General features: G+C 42.9%; 1 protein-coding gene and 3 long non-coding RNA genes across 5 annotated transcripts in view; 2 read left to right on the top strand and 2 right to left on the bottom strand.

The window, feature by feature from the left end:
* Gm32041 overlaps window positions 1-7,151 on the bottom strand; it is a 145,646-nt gene extending 138,495 nt beyond the window's left edge. Inside the window, exon 1 of the long non-coding RNA XR_874179.1 lies at window positions 7,104-7,151. This is a non-coding gene — a long non-coding RNA (predicted gene, 32041). The remainder of the gene's footprint in view (window positions 1-7,103) is intronic.
* On the top strand, window positions 3,067-12,309 carry Gm46469. Of its 2 annotated transcripts, XR_001781398.1 has the most exons (3): window positions 3,067-3,337; window positions 4,323-4,463; window positions 12,248-12,309. It is a non-coding gene; the product is annotated as a predicted gene, 46469 (long non-coding RNA). The 2 variants fall into 2 exon arrangements; XR_001781397.1 differs by lacking the exon at window positions 3,067-3,337 and having other exon boundaries at window positions 4,221-4,463.
* A 2,983-nt stretch (window positions 12,310-15,292) lies between these two features.
* On the top strand, window positions 15,293-18,339 carry Gm3642 (predicted gene 3642). The gene is made up of 4 exons (XM_030248231.1): window positions 15,293-15,489; window positions 16,222-16,384; window positions 17,341-17,472; window positions 18,147-18,339. The coding sequence occupies exons 1-4, from the start codon at window positions 15,360-15,362 to the stop codon at window positions 18,337-18,339; spliced, it is 618 nt and encodes a 205-aa protein (XP_030104091.1). The 5' UTR covers window positions 15,293-15,359.
* A 2,042-nt stretch (window positions 18,340-20,381) lies between these two features.
* The window catches only part of Gm26680, a 151,225-nt gene continuing 150,689 nt past the window's right edge, over window positions 20,382-20,917 (bottom strand). The window contains exon 3 of the long non-coding RNA XR_003950975.1: window positions 20,382-20,733. This is a non-coding gene — a long non-coding RNA (predicted gene, 26680). The remainder of the gene's footprint in view (window positions 20,734-20,917) is intronic.

Here is a 20,917-nt window from a genome sequence, read left to right as displayed (position 1 = left end):
AGACAAAATGATTTACAATTTGAAAGTCAGTGACCAAATGCCCTATTGTCTCCTCCCTGGAGAAATCATGATTAAAAATTAATAATAATCCACGGTGGTAGAATGTTGCTTTGTTTGTTTGTCCGTTTATTAGTTTTGGGGTGGTGGGTTTTTTATTTTGTTCTGTTTTTTTGAGACAAGGTCTTTCAGTGTAACCCTGGATGTCCGGGGAACTTACAACATAAAGCAGGAAGGCTACAACCTCAGAGAGATCCATCTGCCTCTGCCTCCCAAGTGGTGGGATTAAAGTCGTGCACCACCATATCAGGTAATAATGTTTTAATTGCCTAAACTATATCTCATAAAGCAAAGAAAAACAGAAGTCAAAATTGCCTCACTGTAAAGCTACTTTCATGATTAATTAAAAGCAAGGTACTCATCAGCTGACTGTGTTCTGTGTTTGCTAAATTTAGAGAACAACTTATAGCCATTCAGAATTAACAATGAATATACATGAATGTAAAACAAAATAAGAAATCCATTACTTAGTCAGGAGACATTTTTGACACACAAAGCTTTCTGACCTTGGCTGAGATGATTCTTTTATTGTTTTTTTTTTTTTTTTTTTGGTTTTTGTTTATTTGTTTGTTTGTTTCTTTCTTTTTGTTTGTTTGTTTGGGTTTTTTTTTTTTTTGGTATTTTGGTTTTTTGGTTTTTTTCTGAGACAGTGTTTCTCTATGTAGCCCTGGCTGTACTGGAGCTCACTCTGTAGACCAGGCTGGCCTCGAACTCAGAATTCTGCCTGCCTATGCCTCTCAAGTGCTGGGATTAAAGGCATGCACCACCACTGCTAAGCAGGCTGAGATAATTCAATGGCTGAAAGTCATGGAGACAGTTCTCATCCGAGTGTACCACCATATGACTGACCATTATCCATGCCACCTTGAAAGTAGAGCAACAATCTCCAGCCATTGAGGCATAATGAAATATTACTGTACTCACAGGCCAACAAAAGGCGCACACAGACTTATTCACATTCAGAGTTTATAGCAATGTCCTTTCAGACCATTGATACCTACGAAATGCATATGAAATACCTACAGCACCAAGTCTAAAGGGGACTCCACCTCACAGGGAACATACAGAAGGTTAAAGAGGCAAACCAAGAATGGAAACCTTACTGCTCCCAGTTGCCTTTTTCAAGCCAACATCTCTTTCAAGCCTGCATATTTTTTTGCCTTTGGGAAATTAAGTTGGACAGAAAATCATCTTGTTTATCACACAGCAACCTAAATGTAACTACCTGAAGTCCTACTCAGCTGACAGGAGAAGAGATACAAGTGAAAAATAGAATGAGTAAAGAGGAAAAAAATGTACCTAGTCAATAGGAAGACAAACAAAATGGACCAAAGACATCAAAAAGATGGAGGTGAGGAGGGCGCTAAGATACAGGAGATCACTGTCAATCTACTTGCCCTTCAAAGCACAGTCTTAGCCCTGAGCTGGGGCAGTGCCAGCACACATCTTTTTCTCTGTCTCTCTGTCTGTCTGTCTGTCTGTCTGTCTGTCTCTGTGTTTCTCTGTCTCTGTCTCTCTCTCTCTCTCCCTTCCTCCCTCTCCCTCCCTCCGTGTCTCTCTCTCCCTCCCCCCCCCCACGCACACACACACACGTCCTATTCTTTACATTAAAACTTGTCATATACACTACCCCGCCCCCAAAAATGGTGAGATTAGTGTACTGTCCTAAAACCACCAATTTCCTTCCACTAAACTGATTAATTAAATGATCTCGTACTGTGTTATTTCAACCAAATGAAACTGTCTACACTTTGCCAACTTTGAACTGCTGAAAGCAATTTGGCACAGCTCATCTGAATGGCCTACTGTCACTAAAAAGAAGGAAGTAAATATACAGAAGGCCATTAGGGAATAGTCCTACTAGCAGTTTTTAAACCGAATATATTAACATTGTATGTGTGTAGAAATATCTACAAATATAAAAATAGACAGTGATATTTTCTAAATGTCTATTTTTTGAGAGAGGGTCTCACTATGCCACTCAGGTTAGCCTTGATCATTAGGCAATCCTCCTGCATCAGTTTCCCTGGTGCTGGGACTATAGGTATATACCATGTTATTTGGTTATCTTAAAAAATGTATAAATGCATATATATATATGTATATGTATATATATATGTGTGTGTGTGTGTGTGTGTTTATATGTATATATATATATATATATGTATATATATATATTCTTACATGTATGTTGTACATAAATAATATATAACACTTGTAAGTGCATAGAGATTTTCTGGAAGCACCGCAAGAAAACATCACTTACGATTGCCTCAGAAAGGAAACCAGAGATCAGTGGAAGATGGGATTTCTCTCATGGCTAGAATCCTTTCCCGTAGCCTCTTGTATTGTTAGTATGTGTGGGTTTGAATATGCTTGGCCCAGGGAGTGGCACTATTAGGAGGTGTGGCCTTGTTAAAGAAGGCTTGGCCTTATTGGAAGAAGTGTGACAATGTGGGGGTGGGCTTGTAGACTCTCCTCCTAGCTGCCTGGATGCTAGTCTTCTCCTGTTTGACTTTGGAATAAGATGTGGAATTCTCAAATATTCCTATACCATGCCTGCCTGGATACTGCCATGCTCCTGCCTTGAAGATAATGGACTGAACCTCTGAACCTGTAAGCCAGCCCCAATTAAATGCTCTCCCTCTGTTGCCTTGGTCAAGGTGTCTCTTCATAGAAATGAAACCCTAACTAAGACAGTATGTCTGACTACATACATGTCTTATTGTTGTTTTGAGATAGGGCCTTACAAGATAGGCCAGACTATAGTCAAATTTACCATCCTCTTGCCTCAGCCTTCTGAGCAGTATAATTAAAATACCCATTGCCAGCTTTTAAAATATTTTCAATTAAGAAAATACCTAGACACTTTTCAAATGTTTCAAGTAATGCAATGTCCATTTTAGTATGCAAATATTTTAGTGTATCATGAAATATTTACAAAAAGTATTTCAAACAAGGTTAATTACTTAAACTCTGGCCTTTTGTTAGCTTGGATTTGAGACAGAGTTTGATGTAGCCCAGGCTGGCCTGGGACTCCCTTTGTAAATGAGGAGAGCCTTGCAGCACTGATCCCCTGCCTCTATGCCCTGAGCATTAGAATTCCAGGTGAGTGACACTGCACCTTGTTTCTATGCAGTACTGGGAACTAAATCCAGAGCTTCATGCATGCTAGCAAAGCAGTCTACCAGTGAGCTGCCTCCCCAGCCCAAACTGTTCTGCACTGTTCACTGCCTGCCAAACAGGGGAATGACCCCGGGGATCTTCAATGGGAACTAAAGTAAGTGGGCTTTGTTCCAATGATAATATTCACATTGCAAGTATTTAATAACTATGCAGTCATTCATGGAAAGATATTTGTGTGTGTGTGTGTGTGTGTGTGTGTGTGTGTGTGTGTGCCCGTGCTCTCGCGTACATGTCACAAGAACATATTTGATGAGGTCAAGGTCAGCTGTCTTCTTCTTCTTCTCCTTCTCCTTCTCCTTCTCCTTCTCCTTCTCCTTCTCCCTCTCCCTCTCCCTCTCCCTCTCCCTCTCCCTCTCCCTCTCCCTCTCCCTCTCCCTCTCTCCCTCTCCCTCTCCCTCTCCCTCTCCCTCTCCCTCTCCCTCTCCCTCTCCCTCTCCCTCTCCCTCTCCCTCTCCCTCTCCCTCTCCCTCTCCCTCTCCCTCTCCCTCTCCCTCTCCCTCTCCTTCTCCTTCTCCTTCTCCTTCTCCTTCTTCTTCTTCTTCTTCTTCTTCTTCTTCTTCTTCTTCTTCTTCTTCTTCTTCTTTTTCTTCTGTGTAGCCCTGGCTTTCCTGGAACTTACTTTGTAGACCAGGCTGGCCTCAAACTCAGAAATCCACCTGCCTCTGCCTCTCAAGTGCTGGGATTAAACCGGGCATCACTATGACCTGCAGCTGTCTTCTTTAGTCACTTTGCTCTTTAATTTTTGGACAAGGTTGATCCTTAAACCTGAATCTCTGATTGGCTTGGCCAACAACTCATGGGGATCCTCCTGTGAATGCCTCCCCAGCACCTGTCTTTTATGAAATGTGGTAGAGGGGTCTGAATAAGAATGACTGCCCCCATCCCTGACCCCTCCCTACCCCCACTCCACACAAGCATGCCCCCAGTCTATGGAATGTAAACACTTGGTCCTCAGTCAGTGGCATTATTTGGGAAGGAATTAGGAGTTTCTTTCTGGAGGAAGTACCTCACTTGGGGGGGTGGCAGGGTCTGGGAATTTAAAGCTTCACACTGCTCTCAGTTGGCTCTCTCTGTTCCAGGCCTTCAGTGCATCATGCTGCAGCTTCCTGCTTCTACTGCTATGCCTGCCTCATGCAGCCATGCCTCCACACCAGGATGACCTCTTATGCTTCTGGAAGTAAAAGCCCCAAAACAATCTTCTATAAGCTCTCCTGGTCAAGGTATTTTTATCACAGCAACAAAAAGGCAACAAAGACACATGAGTATTGGGGATGTGCCTCAGTTCCTCCACTTAACACAGCAAGCACCTTACAGACCGAGTCCTTGCTCCTCCCCTCAAATATTTTCAAGTTCTATGAACAACACACTTACCTATGGGCCATAAGCCTACCTACACTACTCTATCAGGAGCACATTTACACATGTATATGTAAGCATGTTGTATGTATAAGTGTGTGAATGCAGAACTAAACACACTATTAGTAATCCTAACCCATCATACTTAGAGGGTCTTGATGTATCTTCAGGATGACTGAGAAACCACTGTTAGTGAGGCCTCAAAACCAACAAAGCCTTAGCCAAATCTGGGGCCTGTGCCTCTATTCAAGCCTCTCTCACCTTATACTCCTAGGGAGAAGATGAGGAAATATCTTCATTCTCCTAAGGGTGCTTCTCTTCTTACCTGGATAATTCCCAAAGACTAGGAACCCACTGTTACCTTTAGTAGCTCTACTTAAATTACCTCCTCCACAGACCTCACCTTCTCCCCTCAGGAGCAGTATGTGAGCTAAGAGCCACCATGATGGGCACCACAGCACAAGGTACAGCCTGGAGTGCCACAGTGATGGGCACCACAGCACAAGTTACAGCCTAGACTGCAGGAGGTGGGCTGTGAGGCAGAGGCCCATTAGTCTTAGCAACTTAATACTCTGACTTCAGATGTTTGAGCACAAATCCATTTTTTATAAATACTGACATATGAGCCAGTGTAAAATGCAGATTTCCTGATATTCTGATATGAATATCAGAAGCAGTATTCCAAAGTTAGATAATTAGCCATAATCGTGGCAAATGTTTGTCAGAAAGTCAAACAGAAAACAAACAAACAACCAAAAAAACAAAACAAGAACAAAAAAACAAAAAAACAAAAAAACAATAAAAAACCCAAATACCTTTAATCCCAGCTCTCGGGAGTTAGAGACAGGCAGATTTCTGAGTTTGTGGCCAGCCTGGTCTACAAAGTAAGTTCCTGGACAGCCAGGGCTATACAGAGAAAACCTGTCTCGAAAAACAAAAACAACAAAAAACAAACAAACAAAAACATTTTCTTAGATTTATTGTAGTCTTCATAAACATGCTTTATCCAAAAATTAAACAATACAATCTTTCAAGTTCATTAAGCCCACAACTTAAGAGTGCCCTCTATCAAATTTTTTGTTCAATCTTACTTCCTCAGTTCAACTTCTACCATCCCTAATTTTTTTCAAATGGCATGAATCTTACTAGCTGATATTGGTATTAATAGGCATGGAATTTTGACCATTGCATATAAGTATATGATGTGCCATTTTTGAAACCTGCCATTTTTCTCTTTAACTCACTTTTTCAGGTTTGTTTGTTTGTTTTGTTTTGTTTTGTTTTTTTCTGAGACAGGGTTTCTCTGTATAGCCCTGGCTGTCCTGAAACTCACTTTGTAGACCAGTCTTGAACGCAGAAATCTGCCTGCCTCTGCCTCAGGAGTGCTGGGATTAAAGGCGTGTGCCACCAATGCCTGTCCAGGTTTTTGGGTTTTTTGGTTTGTTTGTTTTGTTTTGTTTTGTTTGAATAAGTTTTCACAAGTTAAAAGTATGGTTAGCTTTAGTTTTCAAAAAAATCAAAATTCAGAAAAATTACAAATGCTATGAAATTCAAATCTGTCTCCATTAAACAGTAGTTCCAAGATGTCTGAGTAAACATGGCTGAAGCAACCTTTGACTCTGGTAACTGAAGTCATTGTCATGTATACATCTACTGAATTTTAGATGCCAGCACACGCTCAAACAAACACTAATCCAAACTGTTTCCATGTAAGACTCCCATAAGCCTTAGGCAGCTAATTGTCATGAAATGACTGTAGATGAATTGCTTTTGCAAATCTGTTACTAGAGGGAGCATCCACTAATTTAATCATTTTCCTCCTCAAAATCTTGTTTTAACTCCTCCACTAACAACGGACTAGGTGTTGAAGACTTCTAAATCATAAGAACGTTAGAATATCTAAGTCCCTTAACATCCAGTAGCCTCTGACTTTATTATTAAAGGAAAGCTCAACTTTGAGATTAATCAGCACAAAAATGCCACAAAAGCACTACCACACCCTGAAATACCCTAAAGAAGTTAACTTGTGATGAACCACCATGGATGTCTGAGCCCTACACTTTGAGGGAACCTGCAACACAGAAGTCTAGGCAGCCTGTGGGCACAGCACACCAGAGAAACTGACTGAGAGGCTCAAGCATCTTGCTGTGGGTGGGAAAGCACAGTGGCTGGCAGAATACAGCTTCCCACAGGGCTTCCATAGCATGCAGCACATGGGTGAATAACCAAACTCCCTTTAAGTTTCCTAAGTTGGAACTTGCCACCCGGATTTAACCGTGCTCCAAGACAATTGTTATGATGGCTAGACAAGTGTTCCAGAACACACCCTAGATATCTCTTAATCCCAACTCAGGAATCTCTAGAGCACTTTCGAGTCCTCTGTGCGAGGCAAAGCCCCATCCAGGCCGCGCCCCCGCACCCCTCCTCCTGATACCAATTGAAGGGACCTCCCAGAGCATTCCCTCTGCCCAAAGCCCTCTCATAGGTCCCCGGCCAAGCCTTACCTTGGTCCCCATCTGTCCAGAGGTGGACACTTTACGGATCAGCTTCTGGGGCCCCTCATTCTCCGATTCACTCTCGAACGAATCCTCACCAGGTCCTGCAGCAGTGGAAAACTCTCTGGCCCCAGGGACAGCTCCTCCTGCAAGGCCTTGAGGGTGGTGCTGGCTGCAGGCCCAGGCATCCTCTCTGATTCCTGCAGGGACACAGCAGTGCCCCGAGGGGCTATGGTCAGCTGCTGGGCTCTGCCTGAAAGTCTGAGCCCTGCTCCTAGCTAGCACCATCTTCCATGATCCCCTCTGCGCAGCACCCTGGACCCGGGACCCTGGATCACAAGTGTCCCCTGCCTAGACCTCTTGGGTCCTCTGTGCACTTCACGCCTGGGCACCCAGCCTTGGGATGTTCTGGTGTTGCTGACCCAGGATATGACCAGCACCAGAATGAGATGACAGATGTTGAGATAAGCCTCAAATGATCTCCCTCTTACTCCTCCTAGGGTCTGGAGGGCTCAGAGGGAATGGAGAGTAGAGATAGGCAGGGGCATGATGCAGCAGGCCAGGCAGAGGAGATCCTCCTCCCCTTGTTCTAGGCAGCAGGAGTGAGGAGAAAGCTCCTGAGGGAAAGGGGGACATGGGGCTATCTCCTATGTTCTGGGGTGCACTCTGGACCCAGAATCCCTCCACATACTCGGACCACAAGGTCCCACTCCAGCTAAGTAAAAGTTCCCTCTGCACAGGAGAAGAACTCGGTCTCATGGACCCTCACTCAGCACCATTGCTAGGACCTTACCTCCCACCTCTGCCTGGGGGTTCGGGGCCTTTAGGCCACCTCTACAGTGCTGTTTAGTTTTGGGCCCACCCCCATCTGGCGCATTAGGTAGAGAAGAGCATTTTCTGGGAGGTTCAGCTCTGCTCTGAGAGCTTTTGGTTCAGAAAGAGTGATTCCCTTTGGCTAACAGGAAGCTGGGAAGGGCATGGTGAGGACTCGGAAACAAGAGAGGACATGCATGCAGCCCAAGATGACAATATGCCGAAATAAATGTCTAGGCTAAAGCGCCCATCCAGAATGCCTGGAAGAATGCACCGAACTACGTGAACAAAGTATAAAGCAAAGAATATATATACACACATCCACAGGAGAGAACGCCTCTCCCTGGTGCAGACTAAAGTCTGAGGAAAGAGAATCCACAGGCTGGAGCCTCAGCTCCCAGGCTTCCCTGGCCAGCTGCTTCAGCACAGCCACAGGGAAGAGCTACCTTGCAGCAGCAGTGCACAATGCACATTCGACCTCAAAATCCTACACAGGTGGGGGAAGAGGGGCTGAGGGAGAGGGTAGGAAAAGGACAGGCTTCCTGCTGTCCACCTTAGAAACCTTCACAGTGCTGTTAGTGATTTTCCAATGGTGAAGTCCCTACCGACTTGGGGGGGGGTGCTCTCTTCAGTAGATCAATTCTTTTAGCCCTTCAGGTTCCTCCCCTAGTTTGTCACTTAGCCTTGACCTTGAAAATTCCTGGAAACTAAGATTTGGGGTTTTGATTCTTTCAGGTTTCAGGTGCAACCTTAAGCCAAGCAATGATCCGCTGCCAGCTCTAAGAGATTTTAACTACACTGAAAATGTGAAATCCCTTTCAGTCTTTCCGCAAGAGAGTTCAGCCATGTTTCTCAAACACAGAGACAGCCTCTCTTGTGCTTCAGTTATTCCCTTTAGTGAGAAAAACATGGGGTGAAATGGACTTCAAAAGTCCTTCTGGCCCTATAATATGAACTTCTGTACCTACAAGTACACACTGCTGAGAACTTTCTAAGAAACAATAGCATTAAATGGCCTTGGTCGGAGATCCAGATCAGTGCCTAGAGTACAGAAGGCCCATACACGGCCAAAAACAAAATAATGCCCTTTTATTGACCTTTGTCTTAGTCTGACTATTTGGTCACAGACAAGTCAAGACAAAGACCCCTAGTAAAAGGCCTAACACAGTTCAGACTTTTCCTTTTAATGTAAAGAAGACAGAGGGCACAAGCTGGGACCAAAATGTGATTATGTTTCTAATGTTCTCTTCCCCACACTCTATATAGTGAAAGGTCACTTTGGCAGCTATCCTGTATTTCAACCCACACATTAAACTTTCAGGTTTTATATAGCAACATTTCCCAGAATCCAGTCAAGGGTGACTGAAGTGAAAGGTGGTCTAAGGCCCATGCCTATTTGGTGAAGAAGACGGGTTCCATTTCTTACTCTTTCAAAGGATGCTGATTGCTTAAAGACACATTGCACAGCTTCATATCCAGGAGCCAGGCAATTAATTCCTCAAAGTGCAGGTATCTGTTACTTATAAAAACCTAGCTTTGCAGCCCGCTCTGATCAACACAGAATTCAGTAGCCAGCTCCTAAGGCCTGTAACTTTGAAAAGCAAAGCCAGTCTAAGCCAGTTCCTGCCAAGTAAATGACTGCAACTCTACAACATCTGCAGCTGTAGAGGAAACCCAGGATGGGTGGAAATCCTGTGTAGGCAAAGAAAGGAAAGCTGCCTCATTTCCCACTAAAGGCAGCTCAGGGGAAAAGCCTGGTGGAAGCCCATCACTTCTGGGAAACTTTCAAGGAATCCCCAATTTAAAATAGTTTCTGACCTACTAAATGCTTCTCCTAGTTAAAAGCTTTCACAGTGGTTCTCTGACCTAAGGGACATGCACTTGCCTTTTCTTTGTTCAGTTTGTTTCTTTGTCTTGAGGGAGTCCCCTAGCATACCTCAGGCCCAATCTGACTTGGAATTTATGGCAGGTCTCCAGCATCAAACTCTATTTCTCGAATTGGCTACTACCATTTCAAATACATGGCATATTGTCTCATTTGGTTTATAAAAAGTTCCTTGACTTTCTTTAGTCTTTTAGATTTTCAAATAATTTCTCCCCTGCTGCTCACGAATTCCCTTTTACTACTGTTACTTTGAGATCTTCATTGGTGAGCCATTGTAGTGCACACCTTTGGTTACAGAATTCCAGAGGCAGAGGTCAGCAGGCCTCTGAAATGTGAAGCCAGCCTGGGCTATACAATGAAACTTCCACGTAGAACATATCACTAATCTTGTTGAAAGCTTGCATGTTGGAGTTTAAGAAATGAGTGGTCCCAAGAGCTGGAAGCCAGTCTGGGCTACATTGTAACAGGCCCGCAAGGGCTACACAGCATGAACTTGTTTCAAACAAACAAACAAACAAACAAACAAAAGCAAGAAAGAGTCTTGGCCATACAGTGTATAGATGCTACAGTCAGGGTTATACAGAAAGGAGTAAAGCTGAACCCCCAGTCAGTTTTCTTCTTAATAAGGTGCCATACCATCACCCCCAAAGTACAAGAGACATAAGCCAAAGATGATTAAAACTTTATGAACACTCTATTACTACTTACAGGTATTTTGAACTAATCAATTGCTCACAAGCAGAATCATGAGTCACTTAAAGTGTCTAATCCCATGTCCTACGGTTTTACCTTCAATTGTGATAGAACTTAAGAGTTATATGTCATATCTTGAAAACCATGAGTGGGTACTTGAGAAGCAATGGTGCAGGGCTCATGTTCCTGATCAGTCCAGAACCAAAGGACTACAGATGGAACCAGCACAGACTGGAAGGCTGCCCAGGCAGCAATATGGAACTGACTCAGCAATCACTATGTATTCCATAGTCAGAACTTAACATTCAAAACGTTTGCCCTGGGTCAATTTTCTTAGTTGTTACGCCGATAACAAAACATTCCGTGAGCAACAGTGCTGTCGATTACAGGAACTTCTGTGGTCCTAGCCAACAAGGCCAAAGACTCACCATCCAGGCAGAAAGGGGAACTGTACAACCTCTAGCTTGTATTGTGGCCTTTTTGCTTTGAAACACTTCTCTTTCTAAGTGTCCATTAATTCTGGACTATTAACTGGTATACTGCCAACAGCTAATGCCAACAGGTATAGAACCATTTGAAAATAAAAACCAATTTTAGGCAATGACGTATAGTCAAGCCTCTCTCCACTTAAGGTATTTTATAAATACTCCCACATTTTTAAACAGAGCTCGAATTCTAACTACCTATCTGCTACCCACTCCCACTCAAGATTAAGGACTGCTTTGCTAAATATCTTCCAATCGCTCATTCTCAACAGCAAAACACTTTGATTCTCCTTACTTATTTACTTTAGTGATGCTAGGGCAAACCTTGCACTGACATATGCTCTGTCCCAGATCTACATCCCAGCCCCCATTTTTTCTTCTCCTGTCTCTGGATCCAGAGTCTCAATATGTAGCTTATGCTGGCTCCCCAATCTGGGCCCTCTTTCCTCACCTACTTGTTGTGAATACAGGTGTGCAGCACCACACCCAATTCCCCAAATACTTTTTGGGCTAAAATTTAAATTATGCCTATATTCACTAACACTGGACTATATTCCAAAGCTAGCAAGAAAGAAAACCAAGAAACTTACTATGCTAGCAAGTATCTCCTCTAGGCTCAAGACTTAGCCAGACTAACGCTAAATAAAGCTAATATGTATCCAAATGTATCTGATTAACTTAATTTCACTCCCTCACAGAGAGAATGGCAGGAAGTCCCAGAAAATCCCTTTTTTCCACATGAATCTCCAAGGAATCTTTTGTTTTTCTCTCTGAATAGGAGAAATCAGGCCATCAAAGTTTAGGCTCCATCAGGAGAGAGGGAGAGAGGGAGATAGAGGAAGAAAGAGAGAGAGAGAGAGAGAGAGAGAGAGAGAGAGAGAGAGAGAGAGAGAGAGAGAGAGAATGAGAATAAGGGAAGGGAGAAGGGAAGAAGGGAGAAGGGAGGAGGGAGGAGAGAGACGAGAGAAGAAGAGAGAAGATGGAAGAGAGAAGGGATAAGAGAGGAGAGAGGAGAAAGAAGAGAGGAGAGAGAAGACAGAAGAGAGAAGAGAAAGCATAGTATGCCTTGGTTGACTGGTGAAACAAAAACATCTATGAGTATTTTAACCTATATGTCTTTAACATTGCAGACCTATTGCTTAGGAAGTCTTTCCATCCAGAAAATAAGCATCAGAGAGTTAGTCAGCTGTCCTTTCAAAATAGGACAAGAGAAATATACTCTTCTGCATTTTGGCCAGAATAAACCTGATAATATGCAAAGCTTCTCTCTCTTTTAGGGGTGATGATCAGAATGGTCTCAAGCAACTCCAGAATTTCCACACCAAAGCAGAAGGCTTATGAACTCAAGGACCAAAAAGTCCAGCCAAGCAGCTATTGAAGCTAAATCTAAAGGCAGATTCATCAGTGCAGCCAAATCCCCACTGAATCTAATGGAAGAGAAAGCAGGAAAGAGCCTCAAACTCATGACAAAAGCAAAGTATGTTGAGCCCTTTGGTGTCCAGTGCACACGAATCTATGGGAGTCTAGATATGATAATCCTCTAGAACATTCTTTAGGAAAGCAGCAGGAAAGCAGCAGTATGCTCTAAGGTACCTGTGTGACCTCACTTACCTTTGCCAGCTTTTTGGGTTTCTCTACTGCTGGTCTGAGAACAATTGGAAACTCCTGGAATAGATGTCTCATATCTCATTTCCTTTGTCATTGTTAGTATACTAGTGGGAGTAGGTTTGATGGAAAAATACTCTCAAGAACATTAATAAAACAAGTGCTTCATATGGACCATCAGGACGAAGTACCAAGTTCAAGGACAGTTCTGCAAGAACTGCTCAAAGACAGCCAAGTGGAGCAAGAAGAAAGCCAAGCAGAAGTCATTCATTCCCAGCACCCTCAGCACCTTTCTCCAAGACAGGGTCACTTAGCTTTGGTAGGAGAAGGGATGACCTGAGATAGCTGCTCCATATTCCTTCAGAAAAGAAGCAGACAGCAATATTGGGGAAAGAATATGGGTTTCAGGGGGCAAAAAGCAGAGTGTAAAGTGAATAAGTAAAAAGATATTAATACAAAAATATTTAATTATTTAACAAAATGGGACAAAATGTATTGTTCTAGTAATTCTAGTGTGTATACAATAACAATCACTTTAACACACAGAGAGACTAGATGTTGTAAAGTAGGGTGCCTTTTTTATTGACATAAACTATGAACATAGCAAAGATAAATAAAAAAGAAAGACATGCATCCCAAAGATCCATTATTCTCCTCAAGTCTAAGTGTTTGTGCTCACCTTCACCAGGACTCTAGAGACCTCTGTTCATCCAGGTCTCAGGGCCCATCCAAAATACAGTACTGAACCAGCTGTGGCCAAGTGTTCCTGTGTTGTTGACTGAGCTCTGCCTCAGGTTCCAGAGACACTGGAGGGACAGCCTTGGCCTTCAGGTGGCAGCCATTCCAGGCCCTCTGCCAGCTAATGGAGTCTTCCACAGAGGCCTGTCATTTCAAAAATAGAAGCTTGGGTATTCCAAAGATTGGAATGCCACACTACAGTCATGATGAATTGGTTACATGAGAACATACAAGTTAACAAATGTCTTTATGACTGTTTTACTTATTTGAAAATGAGAAATTAGATCATCTGAGGAGTGGTTGCTAAGAGTAAAATCACTGATTAAAATGAGTGATAGGACTGTACAGAGTATGGGCTTAATTTTCTGGGTCCAGTGCAAATAGCTGGGAGAGTTCAAAACAAAACCAATAGAAACAACATGAATACTAACAAAAACAATTGTTTAAAAACCTTCTGAGTGCTGGGATTAGAGCCATGTAACAACTCTACCCTACTTTTTAATGTATTAATAATAAACAAACAAACAAACAGACATCCCTATTCTAGTTCTAGCAGTTGCATCAGAGAGAGCTGTGTGACACTGCATGCTGCTTCCTTTCCCCAGATAGCTCAGGTCTTCTGTCCTATACCAGGTCAGCTGGACCTAAGACAGTGTGGTTGACCTTGTTGGTGCCATGGCATGATTCTGCAACAATCCTTTTCTTGGTAAAATTGATCCTGTATAGAGTGAGCCCCTTGTTGTTGGATCCAGGACCCGTTAGGCCAGCAAACACACAAGCTACCCTCAGTGAAAGAGAAAAGGAAAAATGACATTGAAAAAAATATGTGCCCTAATTGGAAGAAAAAGCCCTCAACTTTGAAGCTATCACCTATCTCCCCTTGATTTTTGAGCTCTGCATATTGATATTGTGTGGCTCAAGAAGGTAGTGAATTTCAGATGGTTTCCCAAAGAAGACATACATGATTTTTCACTCTTTATCTGTGAGGTTAGCGGGCATTATAGCACAGATTCAGCAGACCCAGCATAAGAACACAGAAGCCAGAGATGATAATGCCAAGGGACAGCATCCTGAACTTATAGACACATTAAAATTGAGGTTTCATCTCAACTCAGGCCATTGCACTCCCTGTCCTACCTCCTGAGTCTTATGTTTGCTGTGAGTACAGTATCACGGTAAAACTAGCAACATCCTTATTGCTCAACTTCTCAATTCCGGAAGACAGATATTGGAGAAGTTATTGCAATGAGGCTACAATGTAGTAATGTAAAGTCCGGGATGACCTTTGCTCTCTGATGCCCACTTAAACTGTCTGGTTGTATTTGAGAACAGGACCATGTGCAAGATAATGTTTTGAAGATGGGACAGCAAGTTTACCATTTATATTTGCCCTGGAGTTGATCCCCTATGTTTCAAAGAAAAGGGAGTTTTCCTTGTAAAAGATAGGATTGTAAACAAGAGATTTTGTGAAACCCATGGATATATATATGTAAAAAATGCACACTATCAAGGAATGCACAGTTAGAAAATATTATCCAGGTTTTATACAATTAAACATATAGAAAAAAGATATTTGCCTCTGTGAGACAGGAAAACCCTGGGTAATTGGAGTGTATGTCACATTAATTGTCTCAGATGGCATATTTATTTTTGTGAAACATCTACTACATCCACAGTCCCCAGAGATTTGGGTATTAACAAAATCTCTTAAGCATGTCAGAGTCCTAACCAACGTTCTCCCTCAAAAGCACATGACATCTAATGAAGCAGTAGAATTCTCCAGCTTTGGAAGGAGAGGTTGCCAAAGGGGATCCCACGGGTCCATGAGAGGCTCCAGGAGAGGCACCCCAGAAAAGGACCAAGCTGGGCAGAACTAGTTAGCAGGTAGATCATGGCAGTTGCTAATGACATCATCAGTAATGCCTTCCTTGGAGAATCTCTTGTATCTAGGATAGAACTAGAATCCTCTGTGTTGTCACCTGCGTTGTGGTGACAGCAACTGCCTGTGGTTCATCCCTTCTGTTTGCTCTGGGTTCACCAGCAGGAATGTTTTCCAGGCTGCTCAGGCTATGTCTGAAAGGGAATGGCGATGAAGGAGAGACCAGACCAAAAAAGAAGGAAGAGGGAATCCTTTCTCATGAAAAAGGAAGAAGGAAATTGTTCTGGAGAAGGCACAGTGAGTCCTGGGCAAGGTTGGGGAAATTCCTGGTAGAGGTAGGCTTGAGCTGGGCCTTCCAGGAGTAGGTCTTACAAGCTGAAGCCTTGGACTTTGTCAATGTCAGACAAAGAGTCAAAAATTTCTGATCATTAGTTTAACAGAGCCAGGAATTGACAAACCTGCAGCTACTTTTCTGGGAGCTATTTAATTTCATTTTGAGTGTCAAAGAATGCCAGGAGTGGGCACTATGAGAATAACAGTGCATCCTTTCATGGAAGGGAGTTGAAGCACTTCATCTTCCAGATTACTGTAGGTAACTTGAGTCTCTGATGAAAAGAACAGAGAAGGATGCTCCCCTGGCCATGTCATGTGTTGAGGTCTCAGACACTTTGGATTTGAAGACACATGATTAATTAGGGCTTGATAGTGCTAAGCACTATGAACTCCAGGATTTCCCTGCATCACATCTGGTATGACCTACAATGTTCCCCATATCTTTATGTTTGAGGCAGCTTATAGATTTCAGGGCAAGGGGGCCTGTAACAGGGAGTGTGGCATATGTCTGACAATGGTGGTTAGGAAGAGGAACATAGCTTAGCAAACCAGCTAGAAGATAGCTTTGCTGCTCTTTTAGGGATTCACCCTGTCTTTACCTTTTCTCTCCCTCAGTCTTCTTCTTGGGACTCTGAATGGTCTCCCCTCCCCTGGGCCATCAAGTATGCAAACTCATTTGTGTTTATCTATCTGCAGGGTCTGCTAGAAATACTTCAACCCAAAATTCCAACATCACAAATCAGATATCAAATATAAATAAAGTAGAAGAACTGAAATTGCATATAAGGAAGATCAGCAATGAGAGGAAGGAAATGTGTGAAATCCTGAATGTTTACATGTATGAGGATTTAAACTACAGGTAGGAATTATGACCAGTACCCTATTGACTGTATTCTGCCATCTGTTACCCCAATTTCCTTCCATGAATGGAGTGTGTCATCTCTCATCATTCAATTAGGTAGCCCTGACAGGTGTTTAATTGTTGGATAAACAAGGTGCTGTGTGTTTATTATCATCTTCTTTTGTACTTGACCTTGGGGTGCTTGCAATCTGATTGTTGCTCTAAACAGCTGGAAGGACCTGCTCACACTTACTGTCTCTCAGTGTGTGAATGCAATGCCTGCAGGCTATCACGGCTTTACTCTGATATTGTTTATAATATTCTGAGAGATGGCACCTCACAGGATTTATTTGGCATTCTAATTGTGTCTGTGTGTGTGAATGTAGATGTGTGTGTGTTTTGTTCAGGACTGGGGCTCTGGGACCTTTGATGGGGCCTGAGGATTTGTGTGAAGCACAGTTTGCAGGTCCTGATAGTGTTGAGTCCATAGAGGTCCAAAGTGATCACCAGGGAAGTTTGCTCCTGGTGTTTCCTTGGTGTCACACAGGAATCTACTGGGGGAGGAGGTATGATAAAGCCTTTCTCCTCTAAATACTAGTTGTGTCCTCTGGGAATTCACATAACAACAGGAACCAAGGAATGAGAATCCCTGCCTTAAAAATAAGAGGAACGTCATTTCAGATATCTACTGGACCCTTGCCTGTGGCACAGTGTAGTGTAAAATTGTCATAGAAGTACTCTATTCCTACATGCTTGCCCGGGAAGCCCTTGAAGGTCAGCTAGCTCCATTTGGTCTCCTGGCTCTGCTGTCCTCTGCCCAGGATAGTAAGTTTAATTAGCACCTAGGGGACCCAGTTTGAATGAGCCAGGATGTGGCATGCACTTGGCTTGGGTAGTACATGATATAGCCTGTTTGCACATGATTATTGATTCCTTAATTCAGCATATTATTTGCTTCTTGGGCCATGCCACAGGATGAACACTGAATTCAACATCATTAAATCACAACATGAGAAGACAATGTTGGATATGAATAAAATGATCCAGTCCATAATTGGTTCCATGCAGTACTCCAAGGAACTGATAGAAGATAACTATTCCTACAGGTGAGTCAGTGACACAACTGAGACCCCCAGAACTAGGCAAGGAATGCTTCTATCCTTATAGGACTTTGAACAAAAGCAAGGGCTCTGGTTCTATGCTATCTGTTTTTTATCCAGGAACCCTGCCTTGAGGCAAGGATCTTGGATTTGTACCTCTTGGACTCAGTCGTCCTAAGTGTGAAGAGTGTCCAAGACCCTCCAATCTTTATTCTTCCAAATTCAAGATCCTGTACATTGAAAACTTTTCCACGTTGCTGGGAATATCCAGACACCCTGAACCTCTAGGTTTCTGACCACAGATTAAAATATATAGGATTCCCGACAAAAATGAAAAGAGTGTACACCTTTTGGGTCTTCTACAACTCTCAGAGGGGATAAGCCCTCTCCCTGCTGAAGGTTTTATGGTACCAGAGACCTATAATCAACCATGAGGAACTTTTCCTCTTCTGTGATGTATATGGTGCACTCTTGGTGTCAGGGTTTTTAGAATTTTGTTGAGTCCTGTGGAATATGGCTGGTGTCTTGATATGACCTGCCTCTGTTTGGTGCTTCTATGTAACTGTGGACTCTTCTGGGGCTGTCTGGGAATCAGGGCCCTTGCAGGGATCATGGGACTTGTAGGAGTGGCAAGCCAATGGAATCTGGCTGGGAATCACCAATTTTTCTTTGTGGATCAGCATTAAGGAGGACCACCTCCTACGTGAGTGCACTCAACTCAACGAAAAAGTAAGGATATTACTGAATGAGAACAGAAAGCTGCTGGTGGAGCAGGCTGGAACGCAAGTGTCCTGTGGGGAAGAAAAGAGGTTCTGTGAGGAGGCCAGCAAGAACATCTGTGCCTCAAGTGCAGAGGAACAGCAGGTAGGATGATGTGTATCAGAGGCAGATTGCCCTCATGTCTAACCATAAACATAGACAATCCAATGTCACAGTCCACCACCTTCTCCAGGCACTCACCTATGTCTCCTCCAAGTGTTTGTTTATGTGATCATCTACAGGGCTCTCTGTGGAGGTAGCCTGGTTGAAGAAACTGCATGTTTGGCATGCAAATGTTCCTGCTCTGCTAGAATCACTAAGGGGGATAGGTTGTTTACACATCACAACTCTACATGCCTTAAGTTTGAAGGGTGCTGTGTTGGAGCCCTTGTTGAGAATAGCAAGAGCTTTGAAGGAAGAAGTAAAGGCCTGTAGCTCATTTGCTTTACAGGGATCTTGTGAGATTCTAGGTAGGAAATAGTTTGCAGGGATGACACCTAGTGTAATTGACAAATAAGTGGATTTCATTGCTGTCTTTTGGCGGCTTTTCTATTCCCCCTTGTCCCCCTCTATCTCAAAATGGTCTCTTCAGGCTTCATATATCTTGGTTCACATTTACAGAGCCTGAGTAGCAGCTTGTCAGTCCTATTTTCTTTCAGTGTTGTTGGAGTGGTCTTTCCCGGCCTGAGAGTCTGGAGTTGGCTGGATGACCAGAGATGACAGAAAGGCTTCTCACAGGCTCAGGTTTGGTGTGAGATCTGAGGCTTCATGAAAAAATTTCTTAATATATGCCCCCAATTCTGACCAAGAAGAGTGTTCTCTAGTGCTTTTGGTTAGATGTTTTTTTTTCCACCGCCTGTGACAGGGATTCTCTGTGCAGCCCTGGCTGTCCTGGAACTCACTCTGTAGTTCAGGCTGGCCTCAAACTCATAAATCTGCCTGCCTCTGCCTCCCAAGTGCTGGGATTAAAGGAGTGTGCCACTATGAACTGGCAACTCTAGTGGCTTTTATTCCTATAAATAATCACAGAGTCGTTGGGTCTCCCTTGAAACAACTCCTCTGCATAGTCTGAATTATCTTGGTCCTGAACCATAACAGATACCTCATTGTTTTCTACTCAGTTTTGATTTTATTTGAATAAGTCTGTGTGTGCTTGAGTGTGTGTGTCTGTGTGTTTCTTTTTGTGTATGCATGGCTTTTCCGACCTGTGTCTCTCTCAGTATGTTGGGAGGCCAGTCAATATCATCTGAATTGTCCAGTCATTCTCTATATTACTTCTTTGAGCCTTGGTCTCTCAATAAACGTGACATTTACTGTTCTGTTCTGTACAGTAGTCTTTGCATCTTCTGTCCACTATCAGGTAGCACCCCTCTCTTATTTATTTTAACAAATTGATAAACAACACAGCTATTTTAAAAATAAGTGTTAGATTTCTTCACTTTCCCTGCATAGAGTTATCTCCCTGGGCAACTTGGTTTTGTCTTATTGGCTCCACCATGAACATGCACAGAATCCAAGGAACCAACATGGGGCTTGCTGTGGGCTTTTCTTAGTAATCTCTTTCTTGGGAATTTGGTATTGTGTTGTCCAGGTTATCTGTGCAGAGCTTGTAACTTCCTTGTAGGACCAGAAAGTATCTGCATGAAAAAAGTTTCTGAAGAGGAGTTAATTACAGATGAGGGCCGCAAAGACTGCCTGAGTCTAAGAACCTTACACACGTACACATCAGAGGTCCTAGTAGGTGCTCATGCAACAGGAAATGTGCTGGGCAACAGTAATATTTTCATTGATTTGTGTTTGTGTGTCTCTGTGTGTGTATTGTGTCCTGTTTATGTTTGTGTTTCTTTTCTATGGTGTGTGTGTTTGTCTGTGTGTGTTTTGACCACCTTTGCCTGAGCTTGTTTATACTAAGGTTGTGTGTTTGCTTAATATAAGGTAATTTTGTGTTTGTGATATGGGTGCTTTTATATTCAAATGTGTTTGTGTGTGTTCGTGTGTGTTTGATTGTGCATAAATGCAGCTGTGTGTGTCTCTAGAGGCCAAATTTAATGACAAATGCACTCTGAGGTTTTAGTTTGAACCTATGAAATATCAAATACAACAGTCCAATTATTCTGCATGCTCACCTAACTGCAAAGAAAAAAAGGACACAAATATTGTTGTAGGGTCAGATTTTTAATAACTCGAGACAAAACAATTGATTCTCATTGAAATTTTTAGGGGAAATGTAAGAGTTATGGTATATGGAGGTAAGGAGGACATTGCTGTATAAAATCCATGTGTTTATGTCCCTTTTCTGCTCTTGGTGAATTGTGAAGGACCACTGGAAGGTCAGGTGGCTCACTGTGTCTTTTAAGCATTCCAGGTTGTTTTCCTCATTGCCTGCCACCATTGCATTTCCTGCTACCTCTGCTCAGTAAAGCTTTGCCTTGTAGTTTGTCTTGGATTTTACTCATTGAGAGATTGAGTTGCTTGGAGCTGAACTTGCATCCAGGAGATTTCCCATAGCTGTAAAGCAAAACAGGCCTGTTACAGGAGCCCATTGAGGGTCTTGATAATCTAAAGTACTCACAATATCTTATCTGTGTAGCATTTAGCATGACTGTTCTTCAACATCATTTTCTCAGAGTTAAAATCAACCTTAGTGGGGGTTGGGAGAAATGAGGACCTTCAGACAGTTCTGGTAGTATAA

This window comes from Mus musculus, chromosome 14 (assembly GCF_000001635.26).
Source record: "Mus musculus strain C57BL/6J chromosome 14, GRCm38.p6 C57BL/6J".
Lineage (NCBI taxonomy): Eukaryota > Metazoa > Chordata > Mammalia > Rodentia > Muridae > Mus > Mus musculus.
The sequence above is the reverse complement of the archived record's forward strand: the minus strand, read 5'-3'. Positions and strand labels throughout refer to the sequence as shown.